At 42.4% G+C, this 25,413-nt stretch overlaps 1 protein-coding gene across 5 annotated transcripts in view; it reads right to left on the bottom strand.

Moving 5' to 3' along the window:
• The window catches only part of kif13ba (kinesin family member 13Ba), a 47,663-nt gene that overhangs the window by 7,130 nt on the left and 15,120 nt on the right, over positions 1 to 25,413 (bottom strand). For 2 of the 5 annotated variants that reach the window (XM_044098714.1, XM_044098706.1), the window contains exons 4-38: positions 23,304 to 23,316; positions 21,701 to 21,761; positions 21,503 to 21,595; positions 21,116 to 21,296; positions 18,710 to 18,797; positions 16,756 to 16,890; positions 13,354 to 13,466; positions 12,665 to 12,776; positions 12,364 to 12,576; positions 12,176 to 12,286; positions 11,944 to 12,078; positions 11,724 to 11,854; positions 10,465 to 10,551; positions 10,141 to 10,331; positions 9,756 to 10,035; positions 9,136 to 9,298; positions 8,891 to 9,046; positions 8,002 to 8,151; positions 7,795 to 7,920; positions 7,541 to 7,714; positions 6,688 to 6,845; positions 5,978 to 6,110; positions 5,715 to 5,870; positions 5,509 to 5,608; positions 5,216 to 5,342; positions 4,456 to 4,511; positions 4,248 to 4,372; positions 3,887 to 4,162; positions 3,650 to 3,802; positions 3,487 to 3,564; positions 3,353 to 3,403; positions 2,529 to 2,679; positions 1,731 to 1,861; positions 1,573 to 1,635; positions 35 to 596 (exon numbers count right to left, since the gene is read on the bottom strand). In XM_044098714.1, coding sequence (XP_043954649.1) covers positions 35 to 596; positions 1,573 to 1,635; positions 1,731 to 1,861; positions 2,529 to 2,679; positions 3,353 to 3,403; positions 3,487 to 3,564; positions 3,650 to 3,802; positions 3,887 to 4,162; positions 4,248 to 4,372; positions 4,456 to 4,511; positions 5,216 to 5,342; positions 5,509 to 5,608; positions 5,715 to 5,870; positions 5,978 to 6,110; positions 6,688 to 6,845; positions 7,541 to 7,714; positions 7,795 to 7,920; positions 8,002 to 8,151; positions 8,891 to 9,046; positions 9,136 to 9,298; positions 9,756 to 10,035; positions 10,141 to 10,331; positions 10,465 to 10,551; positions 11,724 to 11,854; positions 11,944 to 12,078; positions 12,176 to 12,286; positions 12,364 to 12,576; positions 12,665 to 12,776; positions 13,354 to 13,466; positions 16,756 to 16,890; positions 18,710 to 18,797; positions 21,116 to 21,296; positions 21,503 to 21,595; positions 21,701 to 21,761; positions 23,304 to 23,316 — 5,033 coding nt within the window. The remainder of the gene's footprint in view (positions 1 to 34; positions 597 to 1,572; positions 1,636 to 1,730; positions 1,862 to 2,528; positions 2,680 to 3,352; positions 3,404 to 3,486; positions 3,565 to 3,649; positions 3,803 to 3,886; positions 4,163 to 4,247; positions 4,373 to 4,455; positions 4,512 to 5,215; positions 5,343 to 5,508; positions 5,609 to 5,714; positions 5,871 to 5,977; positions 6,111 to 6,687; positions 6,846 to 7,540; positions 7,715 to 7,794; positions 7,921 to 8,001; positions 8,152 to 8,890; positions 9,047 to 9,135; positions 9,299 to 9,755; positions 10,036 to 10,140; positions 10,332 to 10,464; positions 10,552 to 11,723; positions 11,855 to 11,943; positions 12,079 to 12,175; positions 12,287 to 12,363; positions 12,577 to 12,664; positions 12,777 to 13,353; positions 13,467 to 16,755; positions 16,891 to 18,709; positions 18,798 to 21,115; positions 21,297 to 21,502; positions 21,596 to 21,700; positions 21,762 to 23,303; positions 23,317 to 25,413) is intronic. The other 3 variants (XM_044098723.1, XM_044098732.1, XM_044098741.1) reach the window with 3 other exon arrangements.

Below are 25,413 nucleotides of genomic sequence, written 5' to 3'. Positions count from 1 at the left end.
CAAACCCTGGAAAGCGTTAGCATCTCGCACTTACCTACTGGGGTGTCCAGCTCCACGCCCACCCACACTCCGTCGGCGAACTGCGTCGTCCCCACGTAGCGCACAGTTCCGGCCTTGTTGCTTCCTACGGTGACGTACGCGCCCTCCGTCAGCCAGTCGGGCGGCACGTCGTCATGACCGCGGCTGTCGCCGTCGTCCACAAAGATCTCCAGCCGCTCAAACCCTTCAACTAGCTTCTGGTCGGAGAAGAAGAGTTCTGCCGGGACGCTGTTGTGATTGGACGCTACGACGGCCATCTTGGCGCCGCACTGGGGGGAAGAGGTCACAACATCGTTCTTGTCAGCGCCCTGCTGCTGCTGCTTCTGCTGGGGGTTTGAGGATGACGCAGCGTCGGCGCCCAAGAGGGACGAAGACGAGGAGGAAGGTTGGAGGACGTCGGACAGGGTAACCGTAGAAACGCTAGCGGAGAAATACCCGCTTGACGACTGGCTGAGGGGGCTGAGGGGGGTGATGTCATGCGGGTCATGCACAGGAAGAGGAGGGATGTCCGGAAACTCGGCCCTTCTGTCTTTGGCAGCGGGTGGTGGGACAACAGCCTGCAGGGGCCCAACAGTTGTCACGGCAACAGAGGGACAGGCCACAGCATGCGAAGAACGTCAAGTCAAAAAAAAAAAACAACAAAAAACACCAAGGATAAAAATCAGCAATCTCAAAACTCTTCTTTGTGAGCCAACAGGACATGATATTTAGTTTACGAATCCAGACAAATGTTTAATCTAATTAATAAAATACAGGATTTGGCTCTCAGTGTTGTTGGTTCTACACAAACTCCCATTCCAGCAACCACTGCTACTAATACAGCAAATGGAAGTTTGATAATGTCACCTTCCTAAAGTAGTGGCCTAAAAGCCATTTGTTGCCAAAACAAATAATAATAATACAGGGGGGGAGGGAAATACATTTTTGAAAAAAAAGATTTGGCTGTTATTTTAGGAAGGTGAGGAAATATAACTTTTCATTGAAAAAAGATGTCAGAAGTAAAATAAAAAAACTAGCTCCTAAAGTTTACAATTCTTTTCCTCCTAATATCGGCAACTGACGCCTTCTCACATTATGATCAGATTAATTTTAAACGATACATTCAGAATATTTAATCAAAACACATTTCAATCTGAACAAGGAATTCTGCACTTGTGAACAATCAAAGTTTTGTATGTTAACATACAAACTAATCAAAAACGTTTCTGGCAATCCCCAAAGAAATCCCACCCGATTAGAGATGAACTAAGAAAATCTGCTGATCGACTGATTTTACATTCGATCTGCGTTTGGACAGTTGGAAATAAAATCGGAGTTTCCGCAAAAGCTGCAGGAAGTTTTTAGAGAAGTGAATAATTTTCTGCAGACAGGCCAGCTGTTCCCTCTGCAGCAGAGATGTGAATACATTTTGCAGTGCTGCGCCGATCGCCTTTTTCCTAACAGACCTCCCAATTCTGATTTTGGCTGGTGCCAATATTTTTGTCTGATAAGTTGCTAAATTGGTTAGATTACCACTTCATATGGATCTCTCACCGTCTCAGGCTTGCCTCTGCTATCGTCCCCTCCCGTTGATGCAGCAATGCGAGGCCCATGCTGCTGAGTGACAGACAAAATGTTAGATCACACCTTTTAATTGCTTATTAAGCAATTTTTCTTTTTTCGCTGCATCAGCCGTTTCTGTTTCCGCTGACCTGCTGGCCGTGCGGCGAAGGTCTGAGCTCTTTCTTGTCGTCCCGAGCAGGAAACAGAGACTTGAGCAGTTTGGGCATCTGAGGAACCAGGGCTTTAACTGAAAGATAAGAGGCAGCAAGTCCTAAACGACCTGGGGAAGGAAGAAGAGGGGGAGAGGCAGCGAGGTGGAGGCAGAGGAGAGGAAGGAAACGAGAAAACAAGAGGAGGTCCGGGAGGTGGAGGAAGTGTGAAAGATTAAGACGAGAAGTTGAAAGCAAGTCCAGAAAATGGCAAAAAAAAAAATACCAACATAGTGACAGATTGACAGAGGAAGCCTCTAATAAAATAACACAAAACACAATCACAGAGGTGATTTATTCATCAGCTATGAGGCTCTAAATTACTGCGACAGAAATCCATTGAGATCATTAATTCTGTTCATTTCTGAAACAAAATTAACTTGATGTCACACTGAAATGGGGAAGAAATCACAGTTAGCCGTCAGAAATATTCACAATGAAATCCTCAGAAAGGGCACAGCACTGATCAGCGACAACGCTGGCAGGGTTAGAAGAGCAGAATGGGAGTAAAAAGCTGAAAAAAACAACTAAAGAAAATGAGTTCACGCATTTGTTAAGGCTGAGGGATGTTTAATAGTGGGAAACATGGAATAAAGTGATAAATGTCTGAGTCGTTACACAAGAGAAGAAAACGCTAAAAACAAAGAAGAGGAAGAAACAAAGAGAAGGGAGGAGTGGAGGATGGCTAGAAAAGTAAAGATGGTGGGGCAGAGAGGCCGTAAAAGGCAGGATGTTTACCTTGCTCTGGTTCCTGGTTCTGTGGGGGGGTCACATTGAAGGGCATGGTGGATGAAGAGGGGGAGGTAGAGTATGTAGACGGGGATGAAGCCGGACGAGGGAGGGTGCGGTGAGTGGGCATGAAGATATCCTGCTGGCTCTCCCATCGACCCTGAGGAGCAAAGACAGGATTTGTTTCGGAATGAAGGAAGTTTATCAGCAGTGGCGACTGTAAGATGGGGGCAAAAAGGGGCCATGGGACCCTCTTAAAAAACACTGGCCACCCCACTGAATCATGCTCAGGTCATTGAGAAATATACAGAGCCATCTTCTTCGATCAAGACATCAATGCAGAACCCATTAAACAAATAAGTACAGTCATGAAGTTATATATATTTATATTAAAAGACCAATTCAAATTTCTTTTCTTATCAAACTCGCCTTTGTTTTTAGCTCATATTTTATTAGCTTATTTAATAGAGTCAAATTTCTCATTATTGCTGTGTTTGTAATTTTCCTTGTTTTATCAATACAGACCTGTCAGAAAACCAGAAGGCCAATTTAAATTTATTTTCGTAGAAAACCTGCCCTTGCTTTTAGCTCCTATTTATTTGATGTTGTGTGTTTGTAATTTTGCTTATTTTAACAAAATAGGTCTGTCTTATTAATGAGGCAATGTGTATTAATAAAGTTCAAATAAAACCAAACAAATAAATAAGAATGGGTGGAACGTCTCATTATGACACATCATCATATCAGCTACTGCCACATACAAATATAAAAACTTAATAAATGTCTCCAGAGTTTAAAACCAAGCAGCAGGTCGGTAAAGGAATCTGCGCTACCTTATCATCCAACAGGCAAGATGTGGACAGGTCCTGTCTACTTCCAGACAGCTGAAACGTGAGACAGACAGAAACATTAGGTAAATATTTCTCTGTTTCCGGACCACATGGAAGAGTCTGATCATTTACGTTACCCTGTGGACAGACGGAGAGCTCAGACTCCTCCTGTTACTCCTCCCCTTGCCAGTCAGCTGCTCCTTCACTGCTACTTCCTTTAACAAGTTCAAACCAATCAGAAACGTTTAGCATTCCTGATGACCGGTCATTGTTTACAGTGCTGGGAGGTTCTCCTTCCACCTGTCTGAGTCTATCCAGGGTCAGGATGTTCTCCAGGCTCATCACGCTGCGGAGGTATTTCTCAATGGCGGCCTCGTCATCTCCCGATTGGCTGTTGTGTGCGCTCGCCGCCATCCGGGCAAGCATCTCTCTGTCCTCTGAACCTGGAGCATCCTGAAAAAAGGAAAAAAAGGAAACATGTCGGGTACGGTCAGGAATACTAACTAAACGCCTGCGTCCTCCCGTTCCTCGTCTTACCCCAGGAATGTTGGAAACCACTTCGAAAGTGACACCGCAGCCAGGTATGGTGCTGCGGGTCGACATCCTCCTGAGGAAGTTGTGGGCGAAACCCTGGCGACCCGGGTTGACGTTGACGCAGATCCTCTTCCTCAGCACCAGCTGCATGTCGGCGGGGTGGCTGAGCTGGACCACCGCCCGCACCGTCAGGTAGACGCGCTGCTCCGGCCACGACCCGCCACGACTCAGCTGGGGACACTCATGGACGGTGGAGTCCCACGACGCCTCGGCTTTCACCTGGCGGCGATCGATTGTCATCACTGCAGCGTGAGCAGAAAGGCAGCCAGAAAAAGAGAGGAGGAGAGAGAGAGTAGATGCTCACCTCTCCATCGTAATGTTTGACAATCTGCAGGTCGAAGAAGTCGTCCTCGTCTTCTCCAGTCAACATGGCGTCCCAGCCTCCGGCTTCAGGCACTTCAAACTGCTCGTGGGAGCTGAAGTCGTCGGCTGGGGGAAAAGAGAAAATGTATGTTTGATGAGAAACTAAGGTGACGTTAGGGCAACCTGCTCTAGCTAACAAAACTGTTTACGTTTAAGGTCCAAGAAGAGGACTGGAATGTGCGTTTCCATCCCTGGTAGAGGCGCCCTGCGAACAGAAAAACTGTGTTTTTTTTATTGGGCTTTTTATGCTTGGGTGATAAATTGATTTTATTGACTAACTATAATTTGTGATTTGTTTTTTTCATTTTCACCATGGATTTTCGTAGTTCGGCGTGATGTCAGCCATCTTGTTTGACAAGAGTGATTTACAGATTCTGTTTATTTGGACTTTGAATTCAGGCCGACTCTACGACTAAATACAAGTCAGGCTAAGATTTTTTGTGTTTTTTGCAAGAATAAACACATAATGTTATTAAAATACACTTGAAATAATATAAGAATTAAGTCTTAAAATTACCAGAATAAAGTCGTAATGTCAGGAGAATGAAGTAGAAATTTTATGAAAACTAAAAATAAAAAATTACTTATCCAATTTGTTTTAAAACAACTTTTTTCTCGTATTTTAAGACATTCTTCTAGCAAAGTTGCGTCTTTATTTTGCTAATATTATTACTATATTCCTGTAATTCAACAAAAATTCTCCAGGCCCGACCCCAATACTCTGTTGTACAACTCACAAAAAAGGGAAGATTGAAAAAAATAAATCACTTTTTGAAAACATTTCCTATAATTTGTTGTTTCTTTCACAGAAAATAAAGTGTACAAAAAGGAAAACAAAACCTGAGATGTTATTTTTAACCCACAGCACCCAGCCCTGCAACAATCTGCTGAACACATCAGGGGACGTACCACTCTGCAGGAGCGCCAGGAATGCCGCTGCCAGCAGAGGGCACCATGACGGCGTTCCTCTCCTCAGTGAGAGTCAACCTCCACTCCAGCAGCTGCGCCTCCCTCTCCATGTCATCCTCTGTCTTTTCTGGACACAAACATGGTAACATTTAAACACGTCAGACCCAAAGTGAACACTTTCCATTTAAAATCAGTTCTTGGGGTTTGAATTGAACAGAATCACTTTACAACCATTTCTCCCAACCGCCTGATAAAAACAACAAACCTGGTGTAATTTCATGTGTAAATGTTACCTGCTTTGCTAACCAGGCTCTGCAGGTGTTGGTCCAGGTATTCCTGTCTCTTGGTGAGCGCAGCCAACCACTGCCGCCGCAAACGTTCCAGATCTCTGTCCTATCCAACAACGACTCAGTTAATGCGTTCCGTCCTTTTCAGACACAACTTCGTCCAGAGCATCCTGAAGCAGAAATGTGGAGCGACTCGTGTCGGTTTGGCGTACCTGGTAGCTGTCCATCTCGTCCCCTTCCTGGTTCGCCGTGCTGGTCCTGATCTCCACGCAGCCCACCGACACGGCCAGCACGATCTCTGCTATCAGCGGCATCGTGCCCGAGTCCTGAACCGAGCGCACGTCCACCTGGATTCGTCTCGACTGGCCCTGGGGTCGACGTGAACCCAAACAGCAGTTTGAACATTATTAAAAAAAAGCTTTTCATCCTCCCCTAGAGTCATGCCGGCTGGGACTGTGTAGTTTTACATCCCTACCTGTCGAAGCTGGAAGATTCCCCCCGTGCTCACGTCTCTGGCTGGAGCTACTTCCACCGGGACAAAGTCTCCGTTCTCGTTTATTTCCAGGATCTGAATCCACAGTTCCAGGCGACGTGTGACCTCGCTCCACCTACCGTAAGTTTTTTTTACTAATCAAAATCTAAAAAGTGTGACATTCATTTGTATTCAGCCCTTTTTTCTCTGATACTCTGGAAGTTGTGAAGAAAATCCAGAGTCACAAGTTGTTTTTTATTTTATTTTAAAACCTAAAAACAGAAATAAAAGGCGAGGTCTTAAAAAAAAAAAAAAAAAGACACTTCCTACTGCACATGTTCATCAAAAATGAATACGTCATGTAACAAACTACACAAATTTGAACTCCATGGAAGAGCGTCTAGAAGACATTTTTAAAAGAAAGATGTAAGAAGTCCGATTTAGAGGTGGCCTGAACACATGGAAGACACACCAGAAAGAAGGAGCTCTGGTCAAATGAGAGCAAAGCTGAACGTTTTAACCTACATGCAACAGTTCACATGGTGAAACACGGCGGTGGAGGAGTCAGACTTCAAGAAAAGATAAAGGAGCTAAACGCAGAGCGATCCTGTTGGAGTCTGTCTGCAGGAAGATAAGTGTGTGTGTGTGTGTGTGTGTGTGTGTGTGTGTGTGTGTGTGTGTGTGTGTGTGCGTGTGTGTGTGTGTGTGTCTACCTGTCTCGTAGCGTCCGCGTTTTGGCCTGGATGATGCTGAGGTCCCACAGGGCCGGGTTTCTTCCTGCGTCAGACTGCTTGTGTCCAAACACCTCGATGACAACCGCTCCTTCAGTCAGATACTCGATGAAATCCTCCGTCACCGACACTGCCACCTCCTGCAGCATCAACAGAAAACCACATCTATTAATCACCACATAATGAACAGATTTATCAGCAATAAATAAATAGATGGAATTCTATTTACATGAAATGACTAATCGAATTAATGCCAACGAATCGATTACTGAAATAATCGTCAACCAATTCAATAATAGATTCATCGATAACTCAAAAAAAAACCAAAAAAGAAAACATTTGTTGATGCTTGAAAACAACACACTCAAAACTGTATTAAATATTTACATTATGTATGAAAGATTAAGGAAAAAAAAGAACTTATTTGCTCTCCATAAATAAGTTCTACTTAAAATTCTTAAAGTGCCACAATTTTGCTTTCCACTCATGAATATGTTAATAAAAAGAACAAAAATTAGACGCAATATTGATGTTGAGTCAAACAGAACGGGATGAGATTTTGAGAATATTTGCAGCTGTAGATGCATCTTTTGCTACAAATGATCCAGCGTTTATTTTGCAAGGAAAACAGTTTTATTTGCATCTTTTAATGTGTTTACAATATTGTATTAAAAAAGGTTTATATAAGAATATCTGCAGAATGTGCTGATCGTTTTTATCCAATTAATTGTTCTAAGAAACAACAGAATAACCGAGGACTCATGGTCAGTTGCAGCCCTAAAATAATCATGTAGTACCGATCACTAATCAGAAAAATAAAAATATTGACATCCACCTTGCAGCTGTCAAACACAACCATGCAGTGCGGGTCCTTTGAGTTGGGCGACGAGGAAGATGGGTCGACCTCAGGGGCCACGATGGTGGGCTCAGCCTGGTCCCAGAACGAATACTGACAGAAGACGAAGTTGGACAGGTGCTGCGGCAGACCGGTGGCTTGCAGGATCTTTATCTGCAGTTACAGTCGACATCAGAGTCTGAATTTGAGTAAAAGTCCGCAGCGTCTAAAACGGCTTCGACGACGTTGCTTACCGAGCAGACCAGTTTGCGATCCTCAAATTCAGAGTCCTGGTTGTTGTCGGGTTCATCTCCTCCCGCCATGTTGTCCTCCAAGCCCCCTCCCACTCTCATGACCTCCACATGCAAGCGTCCTGCGACCTTACAAAGGAAAACAGAGGGCAGGAAAAGGTTAGTTTTTGTTATAGCGCTTGAAAAGAGGCTGAGAAGCCGGGGTTGTACCTCTCCCTTTTGGTTGATGATGGGAACGGCGTACTGCAGCTTCACATCGTAGAACAGACAGGAAAGGAAAACGTTGGCGACGCCAATCAGGCTGTGAATCTCCTGCTCATCGAAGAAGGGGTCGGCTCGGCGGAAGTATGAACGCATTACCTGGAGGAGGAGGAGTAGAGGAAAACGAAGGCTCTACAGGGCTTTCTGAAGTAAAACAACATTCTCAAATCTAATTTACTTTTTCTCAGCATTTACAATTTCTACTTCAGTAATTTTGGTATCAAAAATACGTTAACAGGTGGGAGACTCAATCAGAAGTGTAAGTAGTCTAGTGACCGCTGTAGTTTAAGAGAAAAGGAGGACGGAACATAAAATAATGTGGCGGTCTTTGTTCCTCACCAGAATTTTTTTTTGCATTATACTGCATTTAAACCTTTCACAAATATCATGAATACAGCTACAAAATTTTGGAAACCATATATTCGCCTGTACCTGTGCAACGATTGTTGCAGTTGAGGTAAACAAAAGGAAATTAACACAGGTTTTAATAAAGAAAAAAATCCCTAGACCTTTTGCCTTTGGCACCATCTACAAAACTTAGTGAACTTAACGTATTTTTAAATGTCTAAAATTTCTTATTTTTCATCTTTTTAGAAACATCCCTATTTATTTATTTTTTCAAATTATTATAAAACGACAAGTAATTGCTAAATTTTACTCCAGCTGATGTGTATTTTTGGAAATCCAGTGTAAAAAAATAAAATAAAAAGTAATTTAGGCCAGCTACCAACATATATACAAAATTTTTTTTTGGCACTACCAGAGCTCCATACAATGTCTTTGATGAAGGTTTTCATGACCCGATCCCGAATGCTAGCAGAGTGTAGGGAGAACTCACTGGGTCGTCTTGGTGGTGGACGTGATAGTCCTGCCACTCCTGGTAAAGTTCTCTCATGTCCACCAGACGGTTCTCCATCTTCTCCAAGCTCCAGATCTGTTTGCCTCGGCACCGCCGTCGAACCTGAATGGCCGGTTCGCTGAGCACCGCGTCCCGCTGCAACGCAAACACGCCGAGATTAACGAGCTGCAGGAAGACGCACGTCGGCGCGGCCCGGTCAAGGGGTTCATTGTGAAGCGCGAGACCTTGCGGTTTGCGTTGAGGTTGTCTGACGGGATTTGCAGGGTGACTCTGTACTCGGTGTGGCGCTCCAGCTCGTCGGAGATGAAACACGCTTCCTGCACCAGGAGGTTTGCTCTCACTATCTGCTCCCTCAGCCTCCGGAGGCTCCTCACCAAAACCACCTCCCTGGGAGAGGACGGGAGAAGAGAGTCAAGTTAAAAAAACAGTCAGGAGGAAGGAGGGATGATCGATTAATGATATCAATTAATATATAATTCCTAAAAGCACTAAAACCACCAAAACAAATGGAGTTTCTTTCCTGCTCAATAATAATCTAAGAATATAATAAAATAGAAAGTGTTATACTTAACTTTTTTTGATATAAGATTTTAATTTCTTAGTAATAATTTCACTCTAATAAAAGATAAGAGTCTTACTCTGCATCAACCACCTGAGATGGAGGGACACAAAGAAACAATCCAAGGGCCAAAAATGGAACCCCAGCCCACACTTTGGACAACCCTCGTTAGCTGAGGAACTGGAACTAATTTTAATCAAGTAACCATTAATAGACAATTAATCATAAGTCGATTCTGTTTTTTAAATACAGACCCTAAACACGCTCTCACACCCACACACACACCTGTCTTCACTCCACTGCCTCAGTCTGCTCTGAGCGCTGGTAGAGTGGCTCATCCCTCCCACACTGAGCCGCTCCAGGCTGCGGTAGTGAGACTGCTGTCCCTGCCCTGGCTGGACAGACGTCTGTCCTCCAGGCTGGCCGGTGGACAGGCGGTCTGGGTTGAGCTTCTTGCGCAGCTGCTGGAGCTCCTGCTCGTACATCTGCCTCTGTCGCTCCAGAGCCGACCGCTTCTCTTCCTCGTGTTGCCTCTCCAGAGACTGGAGGACCGCCTGCATGGGATCTGAGCACAGGCAGGACAGATGAGCAGAAGAAGAAGGAGAAGAAGAGACGGGGTAACGGTCTTCCTGGCAGGGAATCGGTGCAGCTTTCTGATAGGTCCTCTCACCGTTGCTGCCCAGGGCCTTCATCATGACCTCGGTCTGAGCGAACTCGTAAGAGAAGCTGACCTCGCTGGAGACCTCACTGGCCGTGTCACCGTCGGCGTCCAGCTGCTCGCTGCTGCCGCTGTTCTTCAACATGCCGCCTTCGCCCTCCTCTTCCTCCGCTGGCCGCGAACGGCGCTTCGCTAGATTGAGTCTTCAATTAAAATAAATACGCGTCAGTGAGTATAATGGTTTATTGTAGCTTTAAAAACATAATAAGTAAATGACACAAAAAAAAGAAGATGACACAAATTAGTTTATTCATCATGAGGAAATGAGAAAACTACCTGAAGAAGTGGTTGTTTCCCCAGAGGATTCGGTCACCGTGATGAAGTTGCAAAGCACTGGTTACTGGAGAACCATTAACACACGTCCTGTAACACCAATAAATGCATAAGACCTTTAGAAATCAGGTTTTTCTCTACCCCATAACATTATCTAATAAATATCAGATGTTGCAACATGCAACTACATTTCTTTATTGATTCTTTATATTGATGTTTCCCTGAAAATAAAAAGGAGTTATTGGTATCACAGCAAGTTGGCTACAAGTGACAGAAAAATCTGATGAGTGGAAGAAGTCAGTAGTTAGTTGGGAAAGAACAAAAAAACAAAAACAACAACATTTATTTACAAATAGTAAACACTTCCCAGTCACACTAACTGAAGACTCAGCTAGCTAGTTTTAGCGATGCATTAAAAAAAAAAAAAAAAAAAAGACAAAGGAAGCACAAAATGTAGTAAGTTATTTAAAACAGCAGAGACGTCCAGCAATTAACTTGGAGAACCCAGAACAAATGGTCTCATGGATACTTTCAATATATGCAGGGAGACGTTCCACTAACCTGGTCATTCTCAACTACATTGTAAAACTCTGAATCGGCAAAAAAAAAAAAAAAAAAAAATTACATATGCAGTATTTACTCAAAATCTCCCTGTTTAGCTGCTAAATAATGCCAGTTTTCCATCTCAAAGACCAATAAACTTTTATTTTGCACTCAACAAAATAAAGCAGAAGAGCTGGAAGATATTTTAAATATCCAAACTTAAACACAACCAACCTAAAGGATAAATAAAACAGAAAAAACAAAAATCATACAAGTGACACCAAAAATAAAATGGCTTTTGATGTCTCTATAAAAACTTCCCTTCAAAAAAATATTAATTAGAATAGAAATTATCAAGCAATTAATTGATTAACTGCTTATTCAGTATGTGAGCTTTTATCTCTGCGTGCTAGCTGGAAGCAGGCTGTGATTTAACAATCCTTCATTAGATGAATTTGGATGTGCTGCACACATTTCTTACAACGTCTCATTAAATTTCTCTGTTAAAACCTAAATGCTCTTTTTTTGTTATTTTTTTATTACATCTGACTGCAAAATGTGACAGTGTTGATCTGACTCTGTTTATTGGTATGGCATTGATGCAGATCCGTACAGACCTGTTCTCCAACTCTAATGTGGGAATCTTGGTTGTCCCTTCAGGCTATTTGGAGTTGAGTTCAGCTCATTTGCCTGAAACGTGTTCCTGTAGAGTTACTCACCGAGCGTTGGGGTGGGGGGTGAGGATGACGGCAGTCTCTGCTGTAATGTCGATGACGCAGTGCTCTGCCTGGATTCCCATCCCACACAGCTGGATGTCCTGGGAGTCTGCTGAGCCCACACGCGTGTGTTCCTGAGGCACAGCATTCACAGTGTTATGCTGTCGTATGTAGGTGATCCAAGGAAACCTCCTGGACGAGGAATATGTTCAGGCGTCTGTACCTTCAGGTAGTACACCAGCAGCTCATTGAGGGCGGGATCCGCGTTCAGGTTGACAAGAAAACTTTTATCATCTCCAACTTTGATCCCTGAAGACTGAAGGGAAATCCCCAGACTCTCCAACTGCTTCTGACGTTCCTGAAAGCACACACACACACACACACACACACACACACAAAATACTGAGCCTGATTTCAAACGCCGGCTGAACACAGTAGCGTTGCCGACCACTTACTTGTGCGATCTCCTCGGTTTTTCGGAGCTTCTCCTCCCAGGTGTAGGTCATCTCTTGGATCAACTTCTCAGACTCTTCCAGGCGCTCTTTCAACTCCGGAGCCTTCATCGACTGCGGAACAGGAAGCCGATGATAACGGACAGAAAGCAGAGATGACTTACTGTCTTAGATTGCTGAAGAAGTCTCACCTCGGCCTGAGTGAGCTGCACTCGCAGTTTCTCCACTTCTTCCCTCAGCTCCCTGATGATGCGCGCGTTGGGGTCTTCGTTGACGACGGCATGGTTAACAATGTTCTTCGCTCGGTCGGCGTAGCGCAGCGTCGACAGGGTTTCCTCGTAGTTGTCCGCCGCCGGGCTCACCGTTGCCACCATGGCTGTGCGACTGTTGCCCCCCAGGCAGTCCTGGAAAAGCAGTACAAACAGATGAAGCGTCCAAACGGTGGAAAATTCAAAAGCGTGCTTGAAAAGTTCAATCAAAAGCGTTGTTTACCTTCAGCAGCCAAGTCAGAACCGAGTCTCTGTAGGGAACAAACTTGGTCTTGTTCTTCGCCGTTCCCTGTTCAGCTAGCGCAGAAATGACCAGACCAAGTGTAGTAAGAGACCTGCACCAAACAATACACACATACTAGGGTTAGCGACCGTTAGCTTCTCATTAAGCACCTACTGCTTAATATATCATTATAGATTATATATGCAGTAAAGGGTTTCTGCAGGTTGCACCAACTCAAACTTAAGACTTTTCAAGACCCTTTTGAATGGACCAAACAACCTGTATCTGAACATAAACGTATGAACTTCGTCCAGCTAGTTCGCAATTAATTTGCATTTATCCACTATACACACAAAAAAGCTAGCTAGCTAACTACCAAGAGTATGCTAGCAGTGAGATTCCGGAAGCCTCAAATGCCCAATGAGAAAAAAAAGAAGAATATATTAGATTAAAAAGCCCTACCAAGACAACATTTAAGACCTATGATTAACATATTAAGGCCAACTTACATTTTAAAATGAATTTACGGTAAGCCATTTTAAGCCCTTAAATTTAGATACATGAATTTAAGACTTTTTAATGATGCTTTGACACTTTGCAGTACATGTCCATTGCTTCTTTATTTTATGGATTTCAGCTCCAGAAGTAAATGTGGCTCATGTGGAAACGCGTTGGAGAGCTGTGCTTACTTGTTGATGTTGCTCCCCTCCTTCAGTCGCTCTCCTGCAGCTCCAGTTTTTGCTGCACGTTCACTTCCAGCCAGGTCAACCAGACTTAAACGACTCACCTTCTCCCCACTCGTCTACAGAATAAACAAAGACATCTTTAATTCCTTCCACCCGTCCACCTTTATTTCTCAGACTAAGCTCACAGCAGGTCATGAGGCTCAATTCCAATGTTTGGCTGAAATCCATTTTCTTTTCTCTTGCGTGCTGAATGATGTGACTACAATCAGACTTCTGTCCCCTGAACGACTCGAATGTGCAGAAGAAGAACGTAGAAGTCACACAGCAGCACACTCTTTAGGGAAGTAATAACAGATGTCACTGCTTATGGATAGATTTTTAAAGTTTCTTCAGCAATGAGAAGCTGTCGGAATTGTCACACATTCATTAAAAGATGAAGAAACCTAATGAGAAAAAAAAAGGCTTCAACTAGTAGCAACCAGGAGCGATGGGACCGCGATGTGCTTCAGTGACCAACTTGCTTCACAGTTTCCTAATTAAGATTTCTGTTTTTCAGCCACTGTGTTACGCGTGTGCTGCTTCTGGTGCAGAATTATGGTGCACACCTCACGCCAATGACGTGCAAGTCGGATTAAATGTGACAAGACTGTTCAGACTGCAGGCACTTTGAGATACACAAATGCAAGTGGCACAAATCAGATGTTTTGGGGGGTAAAAAGATCTGAATTGAGCCGTTTAGTCGGATATGGGTCGCTTATGGGCAAGAGAGAGAGAGAAGGAAAAAAGGAAAACATATTTGGGTCGCATTTGCCAGCTGCATTAACATAGTTCAGTACCGGACAGTAAAAGTTTACTGTGGAATGCAAACAAGTTGTGTTTTCCTCAGACGCCATATTTAGACAACGAACTGTCAGAAACTCTTGCTGAAAGGGCTCTTTTTCCTCCGTTTTCCTCCCATTGTAACTCTAGCAGGCAGGTAGAAGTACCGTCCTCATCTCTCGGCCGCTGGTGTAAAGCTTCTCTCTGCATTTTTCTGAGGACCGTCAAAGGAGAGGATATCAGGTCTCCATCTGTGACTGCTCAGCAGCTGACGAGGTTGAATCTAACACCTCACCAACACCTGATGTCAGCTCATCGCCACCGATGTTGCTCTAACCAACCACTTTACTTTACCCGAGGAAGCTCAGGGCATTAAAGCACACTGTCTTTCACCGAGTCATGTCGACGTAAAAAATACATGTCCGCCACTGCTTTGTGAGGGACCTCCAAGGTTATGCCTTCCTTTTATCTTAAACATTGGAGTTCGCTTTCCAAATGTTTCATCTAGCATCCCACTGAAAATCTCAGGCCGAGTTTACACACAACACGACTCCTGGAAAGACACGACGGAAAGATGGGAGATAAAGAGCCGGCAGCCCAGGGTGCCGTGATACAGATCAGCCGCAAACGGGTACGGCTTCGCATTCCCAGAGGAAAACTCCCTGTTGAACAAGGGAGACCTTATCATCTGGATAAAAGAGGGGAAAAAATGATACAAAAGGAACTGAAGGTGTAAAAATCTAAGAGGGAACATATTGGAGTTGCTGTTTACCAACAGTAAACATTCTTTTACGCCATTTTGATTCAGATCTAGACGCATGATCAAGCAAGTGATACAATGACGAGGTGGCGACAATCTTCAACGTGGTGTTTTGTTTGCATGATTAGAAACTCTGTAGCCAGACTGGGTGATAACCAGATCAGGAGGCAGGATGTGTAGCGATAATGTGTCAAACTACTTGGCTGCAGTTTTAAATAGATCGACAGTCGAGATAAAAGTAACTAAACACCCACTGCATCCATCAGCAATCTGAACGGCAAACAGCCAAATAAGTTGTAAGTAAGTTCAAGGTGCAAACAAGAGTACAGAGTGTTTTCCTGAATGAAACGAATGATGTTTCTTGGAATGACTCATTCAGCAGTCGTGGGTCTTTACTACCTCTTAACCGTTACGGCTTTAAACGTGCAACTTCAACAACAGCCTCCTGCAGTGCTGCGCACACGAGCACTGATGACCTGTTACATTAACAGGAAGTGAAGTATCATGTTGTCAAGAGACAAATCAGTGTGGAAAATTTTGTTTCTGCTGCATTACTGCAAGCTAAAATTGTTTTTTTTTTTCTAGCCTCAAAACCAACAACCATGGTTTTAATGAGATTTACGAGCTAGCAAAGTGACTCACTCGCTTGATGAGTGACCAACTTGGTGAATGACTGCGTGTGTGTGCGCATTGAAAACAAAGCAGGCTGTATCAGCTGACAAACCCGCAGTCATGACTGTGAATTATTAACAGGGTTTGGTGGGAGCCAGAAATAAGAGCGAGGAGTAAAGTGGGTCAGTGAGGAAAGGAGGAATGAGTCACTGAGGTCTTTCCTCTAGGAGACTCACCGTTGGGGCCGACGCCACCACGTTCGGTAACTACCTTCACCCTCATCCCAGAGGTTTGAGGCGGATTGGATTATTTGAATTCCTACTTCTACTTTCAGTAATGGCTGCATCTGAGGGCTTTTTGAAGAAAAAGTTTTCATACCACTTGAACTCCTCCAAACGTCAGTGTGTTTTCATTTTGAAATAAATTGCTCTCAAATTTTTGGGTTTTTTGTTTGAAGATATTGATAAATGTTTCTAGAGGTCATCAAAGGTCAACATGTCAGTCCACAATTGCTAAATAAAACAAAATGAGGCATCAGTCGTTTGAGCAGCAAAAACGTGCGTTTTGTTGTTAGAACTTTTTAGAATTAAAAAGGAAAAACGTTTCCAGGGGTCACCAGAAACACTTATTGATATCTTTAAAATGATTGTGGCAAAAACAAAATGTTTTGCTGCACAAACATTTATTTTTTTTAGATTTAAAGGAGGTGTGTGGGGGGGTCAACTTCACTCAGATATAAGCATTTATATTTAGTACCTCTGACTCAATACTTCACACAGCTGATACTCCCTTAATTTACATTTCTGAGGATGTGACTCTACCAGTTTGGACATTAAAACTGACTTTTTATCAATCCATCTTTATAAAGCAGGTCGAGCTCAGACAGAGAAACTCTGAAGAGATTCTCCGATTCTTAATTGCGTGAAACCAGGAACTGAGAGAACAGCGTCTGAATAAAAAGGTGATGAACACATGATGCAGGGTAACATCGGCTGATCAAGGTTTAAGTTAAAAGAGTCTCTTAAGATCTGTCACATCTACAGTATGTGACTCCTGATCATAACGTCACATAACTTGATTTAAAATTGATTTTCTCATCCAAAACTAAGATTTCCAGGAGAATTCATCCATTAACAGTTTCTCTTGCTCAGCTCTGTGTGTGTGTGTGTGTGTGTGTGTGTGTGTGTGTGTGTGTGTGTGTGATTTCATCTTACCCCAGACTTCAGGTCCTTGAGTGTGTGTGTGAGGATGATGTTGAAGACGGCGTGCGATCGACTGCTCTCCTCGTTCATGTTTGTGGCAGCGACCGTCCGAGATTTATTCCCCTCTGACATCAGAGACTCAATGTCCTGATGAAACAAATAAATTCATTAAAGATGTCAGCAAAGATTTATGCAAACTTTACGCTTAGCTCTATAAAGCTATTAGATTTTCTGTGCGCGAGTGTTAGGTCTGGATCATAGAAGCTGCCGCACAGGTTCTGGTTTATTCTGTCACTCATTCTACAGACTAAGGCAAAGTTGTCCTGGGCCACTTCTGCAGTCAAACTAAGAGTTTCAAGAGTGACAGTGTGCCTGAAGTCTCATTCATCACCAAATAGTAGAGCAGGAGTCTCTCACTGTTCCGCACAGCTGACCTGCTTTACCAACATCACTAGCATCACTAGCAGTCTTTTCATGAAATGATTTTAATTACAAATGTCTGAGAATTATTGAGTCAGTAAATGACATATTTCATTAAATTGAGATAATGGGGAGGAATAAATAAGTTTTGCTTCTTCCCACTGCCTTTCAAATAGAAAAGTAGTGGGAAGCAAAGTATTTTGTTCCTAGTTATGTTTGGATACGTTTTCTCTTATCCTACTGGTTAAAACCTGCTTATAATAAATTAAATAAATTTTTTTTTAAACTGCCTCTTTTCACGTGCATCCCCTGCAAAACTGTTTTTAAAGACTGCCCACGTTATTCATCGGATTAATTTAGATTCTCTTTTTTTGTTTTTTTCCACACACTCTAGAGTCACTTCTTCGTCTCCTTGTATGCCCATATCATGTGACAGGATTTGCACATAGAACTTGGATCATATGGCTTGGATTTCCCCCGCTGTCCCAGAAAAGATGCAACACTGATCATTAAATTGACCTTTAAAGGAAAGTGCAAAGTTTCTAAAGCAGAAGAACAAGTTTCTCTGGAGGTTTTGTCCTCTTTATTAACAAGGATAATATGCACTGAAGAGGATCAGGGCCACTGAAAAGAAAGGAAAAAATTCTGGGTTTAAAGTCAAAATTCATAGTCGAAAAGTGGCAAAGGAAAGTAAACACCAACAGCACAATAAAAGGCCCTGCTAGCCTGATAAGATTTCATCCCTCTGTGTTAGTTCAGCTCTTATGAGTGGGTTGAGAAATTTCCTTAGTAATTCTCAGGAAGTTGTGTTTAGTGTGGCTCATTAGAGCCTGGAGGATTCAGTGTAATGCTCTCCCTTAAGGATGTCAAAGCTTTATCTTTGTGCTTTACAGAGTCCTACCTCTAAAAACAATCTCACAAAGTATCTTTGGTCTAGTTTCTAGTGCAAATATCGTGGTGCGCTTGAAATAAGATAAAACTAACTAACAGCAAGATATCCGAGCTTGTTTAAGTCCACAATTCCTTAATACTGATGAAAAAGTGCTAGTTCCATTGGCAGATTATTTCACTCATTACACGATACATTTCCCGTGTTATGAGAGAAATAATCTGTCATGGAACTAGCACTTTTTCATCAATATCAAGGAATTGTGGACTTAATTCATACTCTTTTTTTCTGGCTTAAAAGACATTTGTGAGTTAGTTTTGTCTGATTTCAAGTGTTCTAAGATATTTGCACTAGAAACTAGACCAAAAATACTTAGTAAGATTTTGAGGTAGAGCCCTCGGGGTTTTGAAGGTAAACAAGCAGAACTAGTAACAGGAAAGCAATTAACCGACTCCAGTTGGATGAGAAAACCCGTTTAACATGCTGAACTCGACTTGAATGCAAACCAAAACAGCAGAGGAAATGCAAGGGTGAAAATGCAGCCAAGCATCTTTGGGAATCTGAAACCTCAAGAAGGAAATGTGATCGCCGACGGTAAATGTAGAAGATAAAAATCAATAAGCCTGACGCAGAAGAATGAGTGACCCACAGCTTTACCTTGTAGCTAGCTACGGCTAGGCGTGACAGGCCGTCGACGTAGGGACCCAAAACTTTGTGCTCCCTCACCCTCAGCGCCTGTCGGCCCCTGGACGCAAAACAAAACAGAACAGGGTGAGGAGACAGACGGACAACATGGCCACTGCTGGCTCTTGGTGCTTTGTGTCAGGAGAGGGGTGACGGCGCCAGCCGGGCTCTTCCTGATGGTCACTGAACTCGGCTCGCAGGCTTCACCAGCACACGGCTCTCTGACCCCAATTCTGCCACGCTCCCGACAACTTCATCATTCGCGGATCTGTGGCCAAGGCGCATATGGCTGTCAGATGGTGAGCTTCATTCTGGGTCACTTTACCAAGGTCAAAGGTCTTGTACAGAGGGAGGGTCAGAGGTTATGGTGTCTGGGGCAGCAGACGGTGGCCTGAAGCCCTGATTTACTGCTGACCTGCTGGACATAAACTGGCCTTTTGGTGGCTGCAGAGCAGGCTGCTAATCTTTTTTATCTGCTGACCACTGCAGACATCACAATGCAACCTCCTCTGATTTATCAGCTCCACGAGTTTGAAATAATTACAACTTTACTACAGGTTGGCCGATAAACTTTAAGTGTTTTCGACCACAGCTTCAATAGGTTTGGTAAAGATGACTGAATATTAATCAACTGCAAGAAAATAAAAAACAAAGACAGGAGCTTTAAAGCAATGCAATGAAAAGAAAAGATATTCAGTCCCTGGAGGATGTTGTGGTGTGTTTTGTGATTGTTGTGGCCTTAAGTTTCTGATTTTGTAGAGCCTTTTCCAAAACGCTGCACAATATTTTCAACATCATTTCTGAATATTGACAATAAAGATTTCTTCAAAATATGTGGAAAAAAAGTCATGAGCACAACTTCTATACAGAAACTAAAGAGAACTGGATTTATTCCTAGCATTGCTAACTAGCAAGAGAATTAAATAGATAACATTAGTATTCTTATCGACAAGCTTAATATGATTTATTGGCATGGATTAACCAATTATTTAGCTGACATTATGTGAATGCAGCAGCACTACTTCACTTACTCAGTTTGTTTGGAAGAAAGAAAAAAAACCAAAAACGTATAAGTTTGTTTTGGTTTTTGACTCTGGCTAGTTGCTAAACATAATGCAGACCGAACAGCTCCGCTAAGCAGCAGGCCTCCCCAGGACGATCAGATTCGAAGGTGTAACCGGGGCGACGGCATGTGTACGCTCATGGTGCATTAAAGATGGCTCAGGGAAAAATAAAATAAAAAAATCACGTTACTGCATCTTACCAATGGATCAACAGTTGGGGGACAGAAGGCGCAAATACAATAAGTACAGGTAAAATGGCCCAGAAGTATAGCCAATATAGCCCACGTCGGTTATGCACGACTGTTAGTAAATCCTACAGAAGATCTCAAAATGGTTTTAGCAAAAAAAAGAAAAAAAAAACAAAGGCTACTGCTTAGCATCACACATGCTTTCATCTTGCAGGTTCGGCTTTCAAGAGACGTTGTGAAACAGGACGTTGAACAAGAAGTGGGCTAAGGGGATTGGTCGATATTTTTGCCAAGATGCAGTGATTGGTCAGAAAAGAAGGAAATACAGGACTACACGGCTGCACAAAACATACAAAAAAATGAGTGAATTTGCAGTGGTGATCGCAGTTCCCTGGATGGACTGATTAGCACTGGGTTACAAAAAAATATTTTTTATAAGTTGTTTACGTTTTTTCAACTAAATTAGAACTATTTTTCACCGCTTAATCCAAAATTGACAAGATTTTTCTCAATCAGGTCAGGTTTTTATTCTAATTTGATGTTCTGACTAAATTGATGACATTTTTGTGACATTATCAGTTCACTTCTGTTAATTCTCATCCAAAAAAGGTTTTAGGAGAAAAAAAACTAATGTTTTCTAGTAGTGTATTAATTAAATGCTACAAACTTGGATTTCTGCAAATTGAACAATAAAGACTGATACGGGTAAGTACGTGTAAATTGAACATCACGTCTTCCCTGTGTAAAATTCTCCGTCTCTTTTCTGTCCTGATGGAGCCTCTCCTCCTGCTCGTCACTCATTGATCCAGATCATCAGCGAACCGATCCACACGTGAGAACAAGTCATGCATTTTGAAGCTGATGTTGCTCCATAGTTCAGAGAGTTGACCTGATTGAGCAAAACCAATGTGATGTTTGGATTCAGCTCATCAAAATGGCCCTAAAAGGGTTAAAAACCACAGATGATTTTTTTTATTTATTTTTTTTGGCTGTTGACCAGTTTTATTGTATAAAACAAGCATTTGACTGAGTGGGAGATTACAGCTTTAACAGAGAGACTCTACACTACAGACAGGACACAAACTCTGATATTGAGTTTGCGCTGGACGTTCGGCGGGCGGTCCTACCCCTTCGGGTCGAGCAGATCTCGGACCTTCTCGTTGTAGATCTCCATGTAGGACACCTCTACGGTGAAGCTCTCCTGCTCCCGCTGCTCCTCCTTGGTTCGCTCAAACAAAGCGCTGCAGAGTCGAGGAATCAGCCCAGGCTGGTCACCAGAGCCCATCATGGTGTACGACTTCCCTGACCCTGAAACAAACGTTACAGGCATGCAAAGGCGTCACCGGCGCCATTTTTTTTCTACTGCTTTATCTACGAGAAAATAGAAATTAAGTCATCAGTCAAGAGAACATCACATGCACCCCTTATACAACACGCAAAACAAGATGTGAAATAATGTTTACAGATATATATATATATATATATATATGTAGAAGCCAGAGTTGGTGAATTACCAGTTTGTCCATAGGCAAATATACAGGCATTGTAGCCCTGGAAGGCGTTGTGGAGAAGACTTTCCCCAAGGCACTGGAAAACCACCTCCTGACCTGCAAGGAGGTCAGGCCCAAGCTTCACTTCGTACGTTTAGGTGTTTAAATTAAAGTGTGTGAATTCCTGTGATGAAATCTTAAAGACGCCAATAACAAACTGACCTGCAAATTTCTCCTTATCCGTTTCATCCATGGACCAGAAGCAATAGTCATAGGCGAAAACCTGAAGGAAACAGAGGAAACAGCAGAGGTATTGGTCATTAAGAAATCTGGCAGCTACCCAGAGGACTTCAAAAGTTAAAGAGCAGCTATCAGACATGCCGATCTGAATTGTAGGGTAAGCTTTTCATGTAGCTGGAATTGTGTAGCTGGGAGTGACTATCAGAGAACCAGGTTTGTGCTCTGCAACGTTGCAAAACTTTTTGTGGTAAAGCTTTTTACCTTCAATTTGTATCACTTTCAAAATTCAGTAAAATCCTCTGAGGTGGACTTTACAGTCCAACTACAGGAGTGTGAATCATCAGGTGGTATCTGTTTCAGGTTTTTAAATAGACTTTTTTCATTTCTGCCCTTAGCAGAACTTTTTCTTTGACTCAGACTTTGACATGTTCAGAAAAGAAAGGATGCTCTGGAAGTCCATTTCTACAGATATGTAGGGGGCAGTATTATGCATTTTCTAGGCACATAGAAGCTTTTCATAGCATAAGTAACTGTTAACTTCTGTTAAAAAGTTATTGTCTATATAAAATATGATGTAAAAGAAATTTGACTTCCTGATTTAACGCCTTGAAATTGGGCCTCTGTCTCTTTAAAAGCTCCAGCTATTTCTGAAACGCCACCTTCAGGAAGTCAACACAACATCTCACCTCTTCTAACTCTAACAATATTTTTTACCAGCGTTGCACTGAGAAGCAGCTCGTATGATGAGCTCAGCCAACGCGCAGTTCCACCAGGTGTTTGCTAATTGATGCTGGCTAGTCTGAAGGAGCCGAGGGGGGGAGTCAGGAGGGAGTGACTACTCTGTGAGACGGAAGCTTGGAAACTGCAGCTCCGAGGAGGAGCTGCGCCTTGAAGGCGGAGCTAAGTCCAACCAGGTGTTTTGCACAGCTGAACGAAGATTAAAGGAATCATCAAACATGCATGAAAAAACAAAAGCAGCACTCTAGTTATGTTTTAGATGAGGGAATAGTATTGAAACATGATGTAAAGCTCAAAAACATTTTTACATAATGCTGCCCCCTTCAAATAAAGATTCTTAGCAACATCATTTAGATGCAACTTAGTTCTACTTGTGTTTTACCAATGTTGATATTTGCTTCAGTTCAATTTAAAGTGATAAAAAACATAAACTGCTATGACTTTCATTTCATTTCAGGAAATCTTTCAGTAGTATGATCCGGGTGCAACACTCATATGTCATGTTGCAAAGCAGTGCACCAATATTTCTGCTGAATGAGGGGAAAAAAAAAACATAAATCCTGGAAACACTGACATGCTGAGATGTGAAGCAACCGGCAACGCTCAATGTTTCAAAGTAGAAAAAACAAACAAAAAAAAAAAACTAAGCTAAACAAAACAAAAAAGGCACTTTAAAACTGCTACTTTTTTTTTTATTTCCTTTTGTTCTTTGTTTCATTGCCTGTATGTTTCCACACAGCTCTTGAACCTAGCAGAAGTTGAACAGCGGTGCCTTTGTTAGACACAGAGATGATTCACGACACTGGAATCGGGTGAGAAACGCCTGTGTGTTGGTGTGCGCCGTTACCTTGGACTGATTTCTGGTGATGTTGGGAATGTCGAGGTCCACGGGAGGAGCATGTGGAAAGACGGATGAAATTAAGAACACATTAATAAAAGGCATTCAGAAGCTGGCCATCCTGAACTCATAAAAATCTATTTTTAGATGGGCCTTTAGTAGAAATGAGCGTTGGATTGGAAATGTTGATGTAATAAGACACCAAAAGCAACATTTGAGACAAACTCTTCAAACTTTCCCCATTTTCAGTCAAGTAACCGAATGCAACACTCTTTGGCATATGTAGATTTCTCAAGAACATTACAGATAAGCCCATCACAACAAGCAATAAATCAATCAACTGCGTGATAAAGTAAAATGAGAGCAATTATTTTCATTCAGGCAAACATTTTGAGAAATGCTGCAAACTTTTGACACCACCTGCCATTTTGTCTCTTTTCCCCGTCTAAGCTGAATGATTCTTATTTTTTGAAACGTAATTTTGGTTACTGAGATTTTACAGCCCATTTTATTTATTGTTGTTTCAGTTGTTTTATTTTAGATATCTAAAAGGATTTCCAGCTCCGGTGTTAAATGTTCTTTAGAAATTGAAGTTGTTTTTATTTTTGAATGAGTATACCTGCATTAATAAACCATTATTATTATTATTGTTACTATATTAATTGAATATGGACTCAAAACAACAATATCATTTATTGCAATAATCTCTGGGACAATTTATGGCCCAACAAAATTTGTTATGGTGACAGGCCGAATTATAGAGGATTTGAAAAGGATTCTTGTGTGGGTTTTGGATCTCAGACGGAGATGGGTGAGACCTTCTAGAGATGTCTGTGTCTCTATGAATTTATGTCTGTGGGACAGGGTGGAGGGTGGGGCGGGGGGAGCTGTTGCATACTGAAAAAAAGATGATGGCATCCAAAGGTTACTGGGTCACAGTCACACAAAAAATGGACACAGCTGGTGTAGAATGTCTCTGGCGAAAGTAAAAAGATTCAAACATAAAACAGAGACATGTGAGGATATTTTCAAAGAGAAAAGAGAGAACTATAACACAGAAGTGGCTACAACACATTTAGCTTTGGAAATTGGCCTGATTGAAGTACTTTTTTTTAAGTAAAGAGCAAATAAAGCAGAAACATTTGGCTTTGGGAACTTCTGCAACCTCACAGGAAATGATCTTATCAACAAACAAGACTGTTGACTTCTTAAAGAGATTTGCTAATATGATGACTACAAATGTCTTTGGACTCCACCTCTGATAGTGCTAAATAAAACATTTAGGTATAGTTCAAATTGATGTTGTAGTCAAACACAGACAGCCTAAAAAGCCCACTTTCTTTACCAACACCTGCATGAATATGAGGAGGAAAATGATGAAACCAGTCGTCATGATCTTCAACAGACCAATAATTCAACTTATCTAACAAGAATTGGACGAGTCTCAGACGAGTCCACCAGATGTAAGGTTTGTTGGAATGTCCATCCTCTTAGCCGCCTCTTTTCTCTTCCTCCTCCTCATTAGGATGAGGAACAGCAGAGCTTTCATCTGACATCTTGACAGACACGTCCTGCAGTTACGTCAGCAGCTGGAAAAGCAACCCGTTTCCTGGATATCTGTTCAGTTCTCCACTCCATTGAGTTCAAGCTCTTTGCACTCCAACGTCCCCCTGTTCCTACGTAAAAGCATCATAAACTAATGTTGTTGTTTTTTTGTTTGTTTTTTTTCCCCTCCAGGGGGTCTTTTTGTGGGCTCTAGTGTCCCTTATGACAGTAGGCTGACAGGAAAGAGGGAGGGAGGGGGGGGAAGACATGCGGCAAATGTCGCTGGGACCGGGAATCGAACCCGCGACGGCCGCATCGAGGACTCAAGCCCTCCAAATGTGGGTCGCGCTATCCTCTACGCCACCACAGCACGCCCATCATAAACTAATGTTGACGTCTGAACCAAGTCTGGGTGAGTTGGAGTGTTACCTTTTTCACCCTTTTTTTTTATTTTATTTTTTTTTAAATGCCTCCATTTCAAGAAATATGTTTTAATGTCTTTTACTTGAATCCAGTTGTAGGACGAGACTGAAGAAAAGACAGCTGGTGATTTACAGTCAGTTAAAGAAATAAT

Source organism: Gambusia affinis, linkage group LG02 (genome assembly GCF_019740435.1).
Source record: "Gambusia affinis linkage group LG02, SWU_Gaff_1.0, whole genome shotgun sequence".
Classification (NCBI taxonomy): Eukaryota; Metazoa; Chordata; class Actinopteri; order Cyprinodontiformes; family Poeciliidae; genus Gambusia; species Gambusia affinis.
Note: the sequence above shows the minus strand (reverse complement) of the source record. Positions and strands in the feature narration are given on the sequence as shown.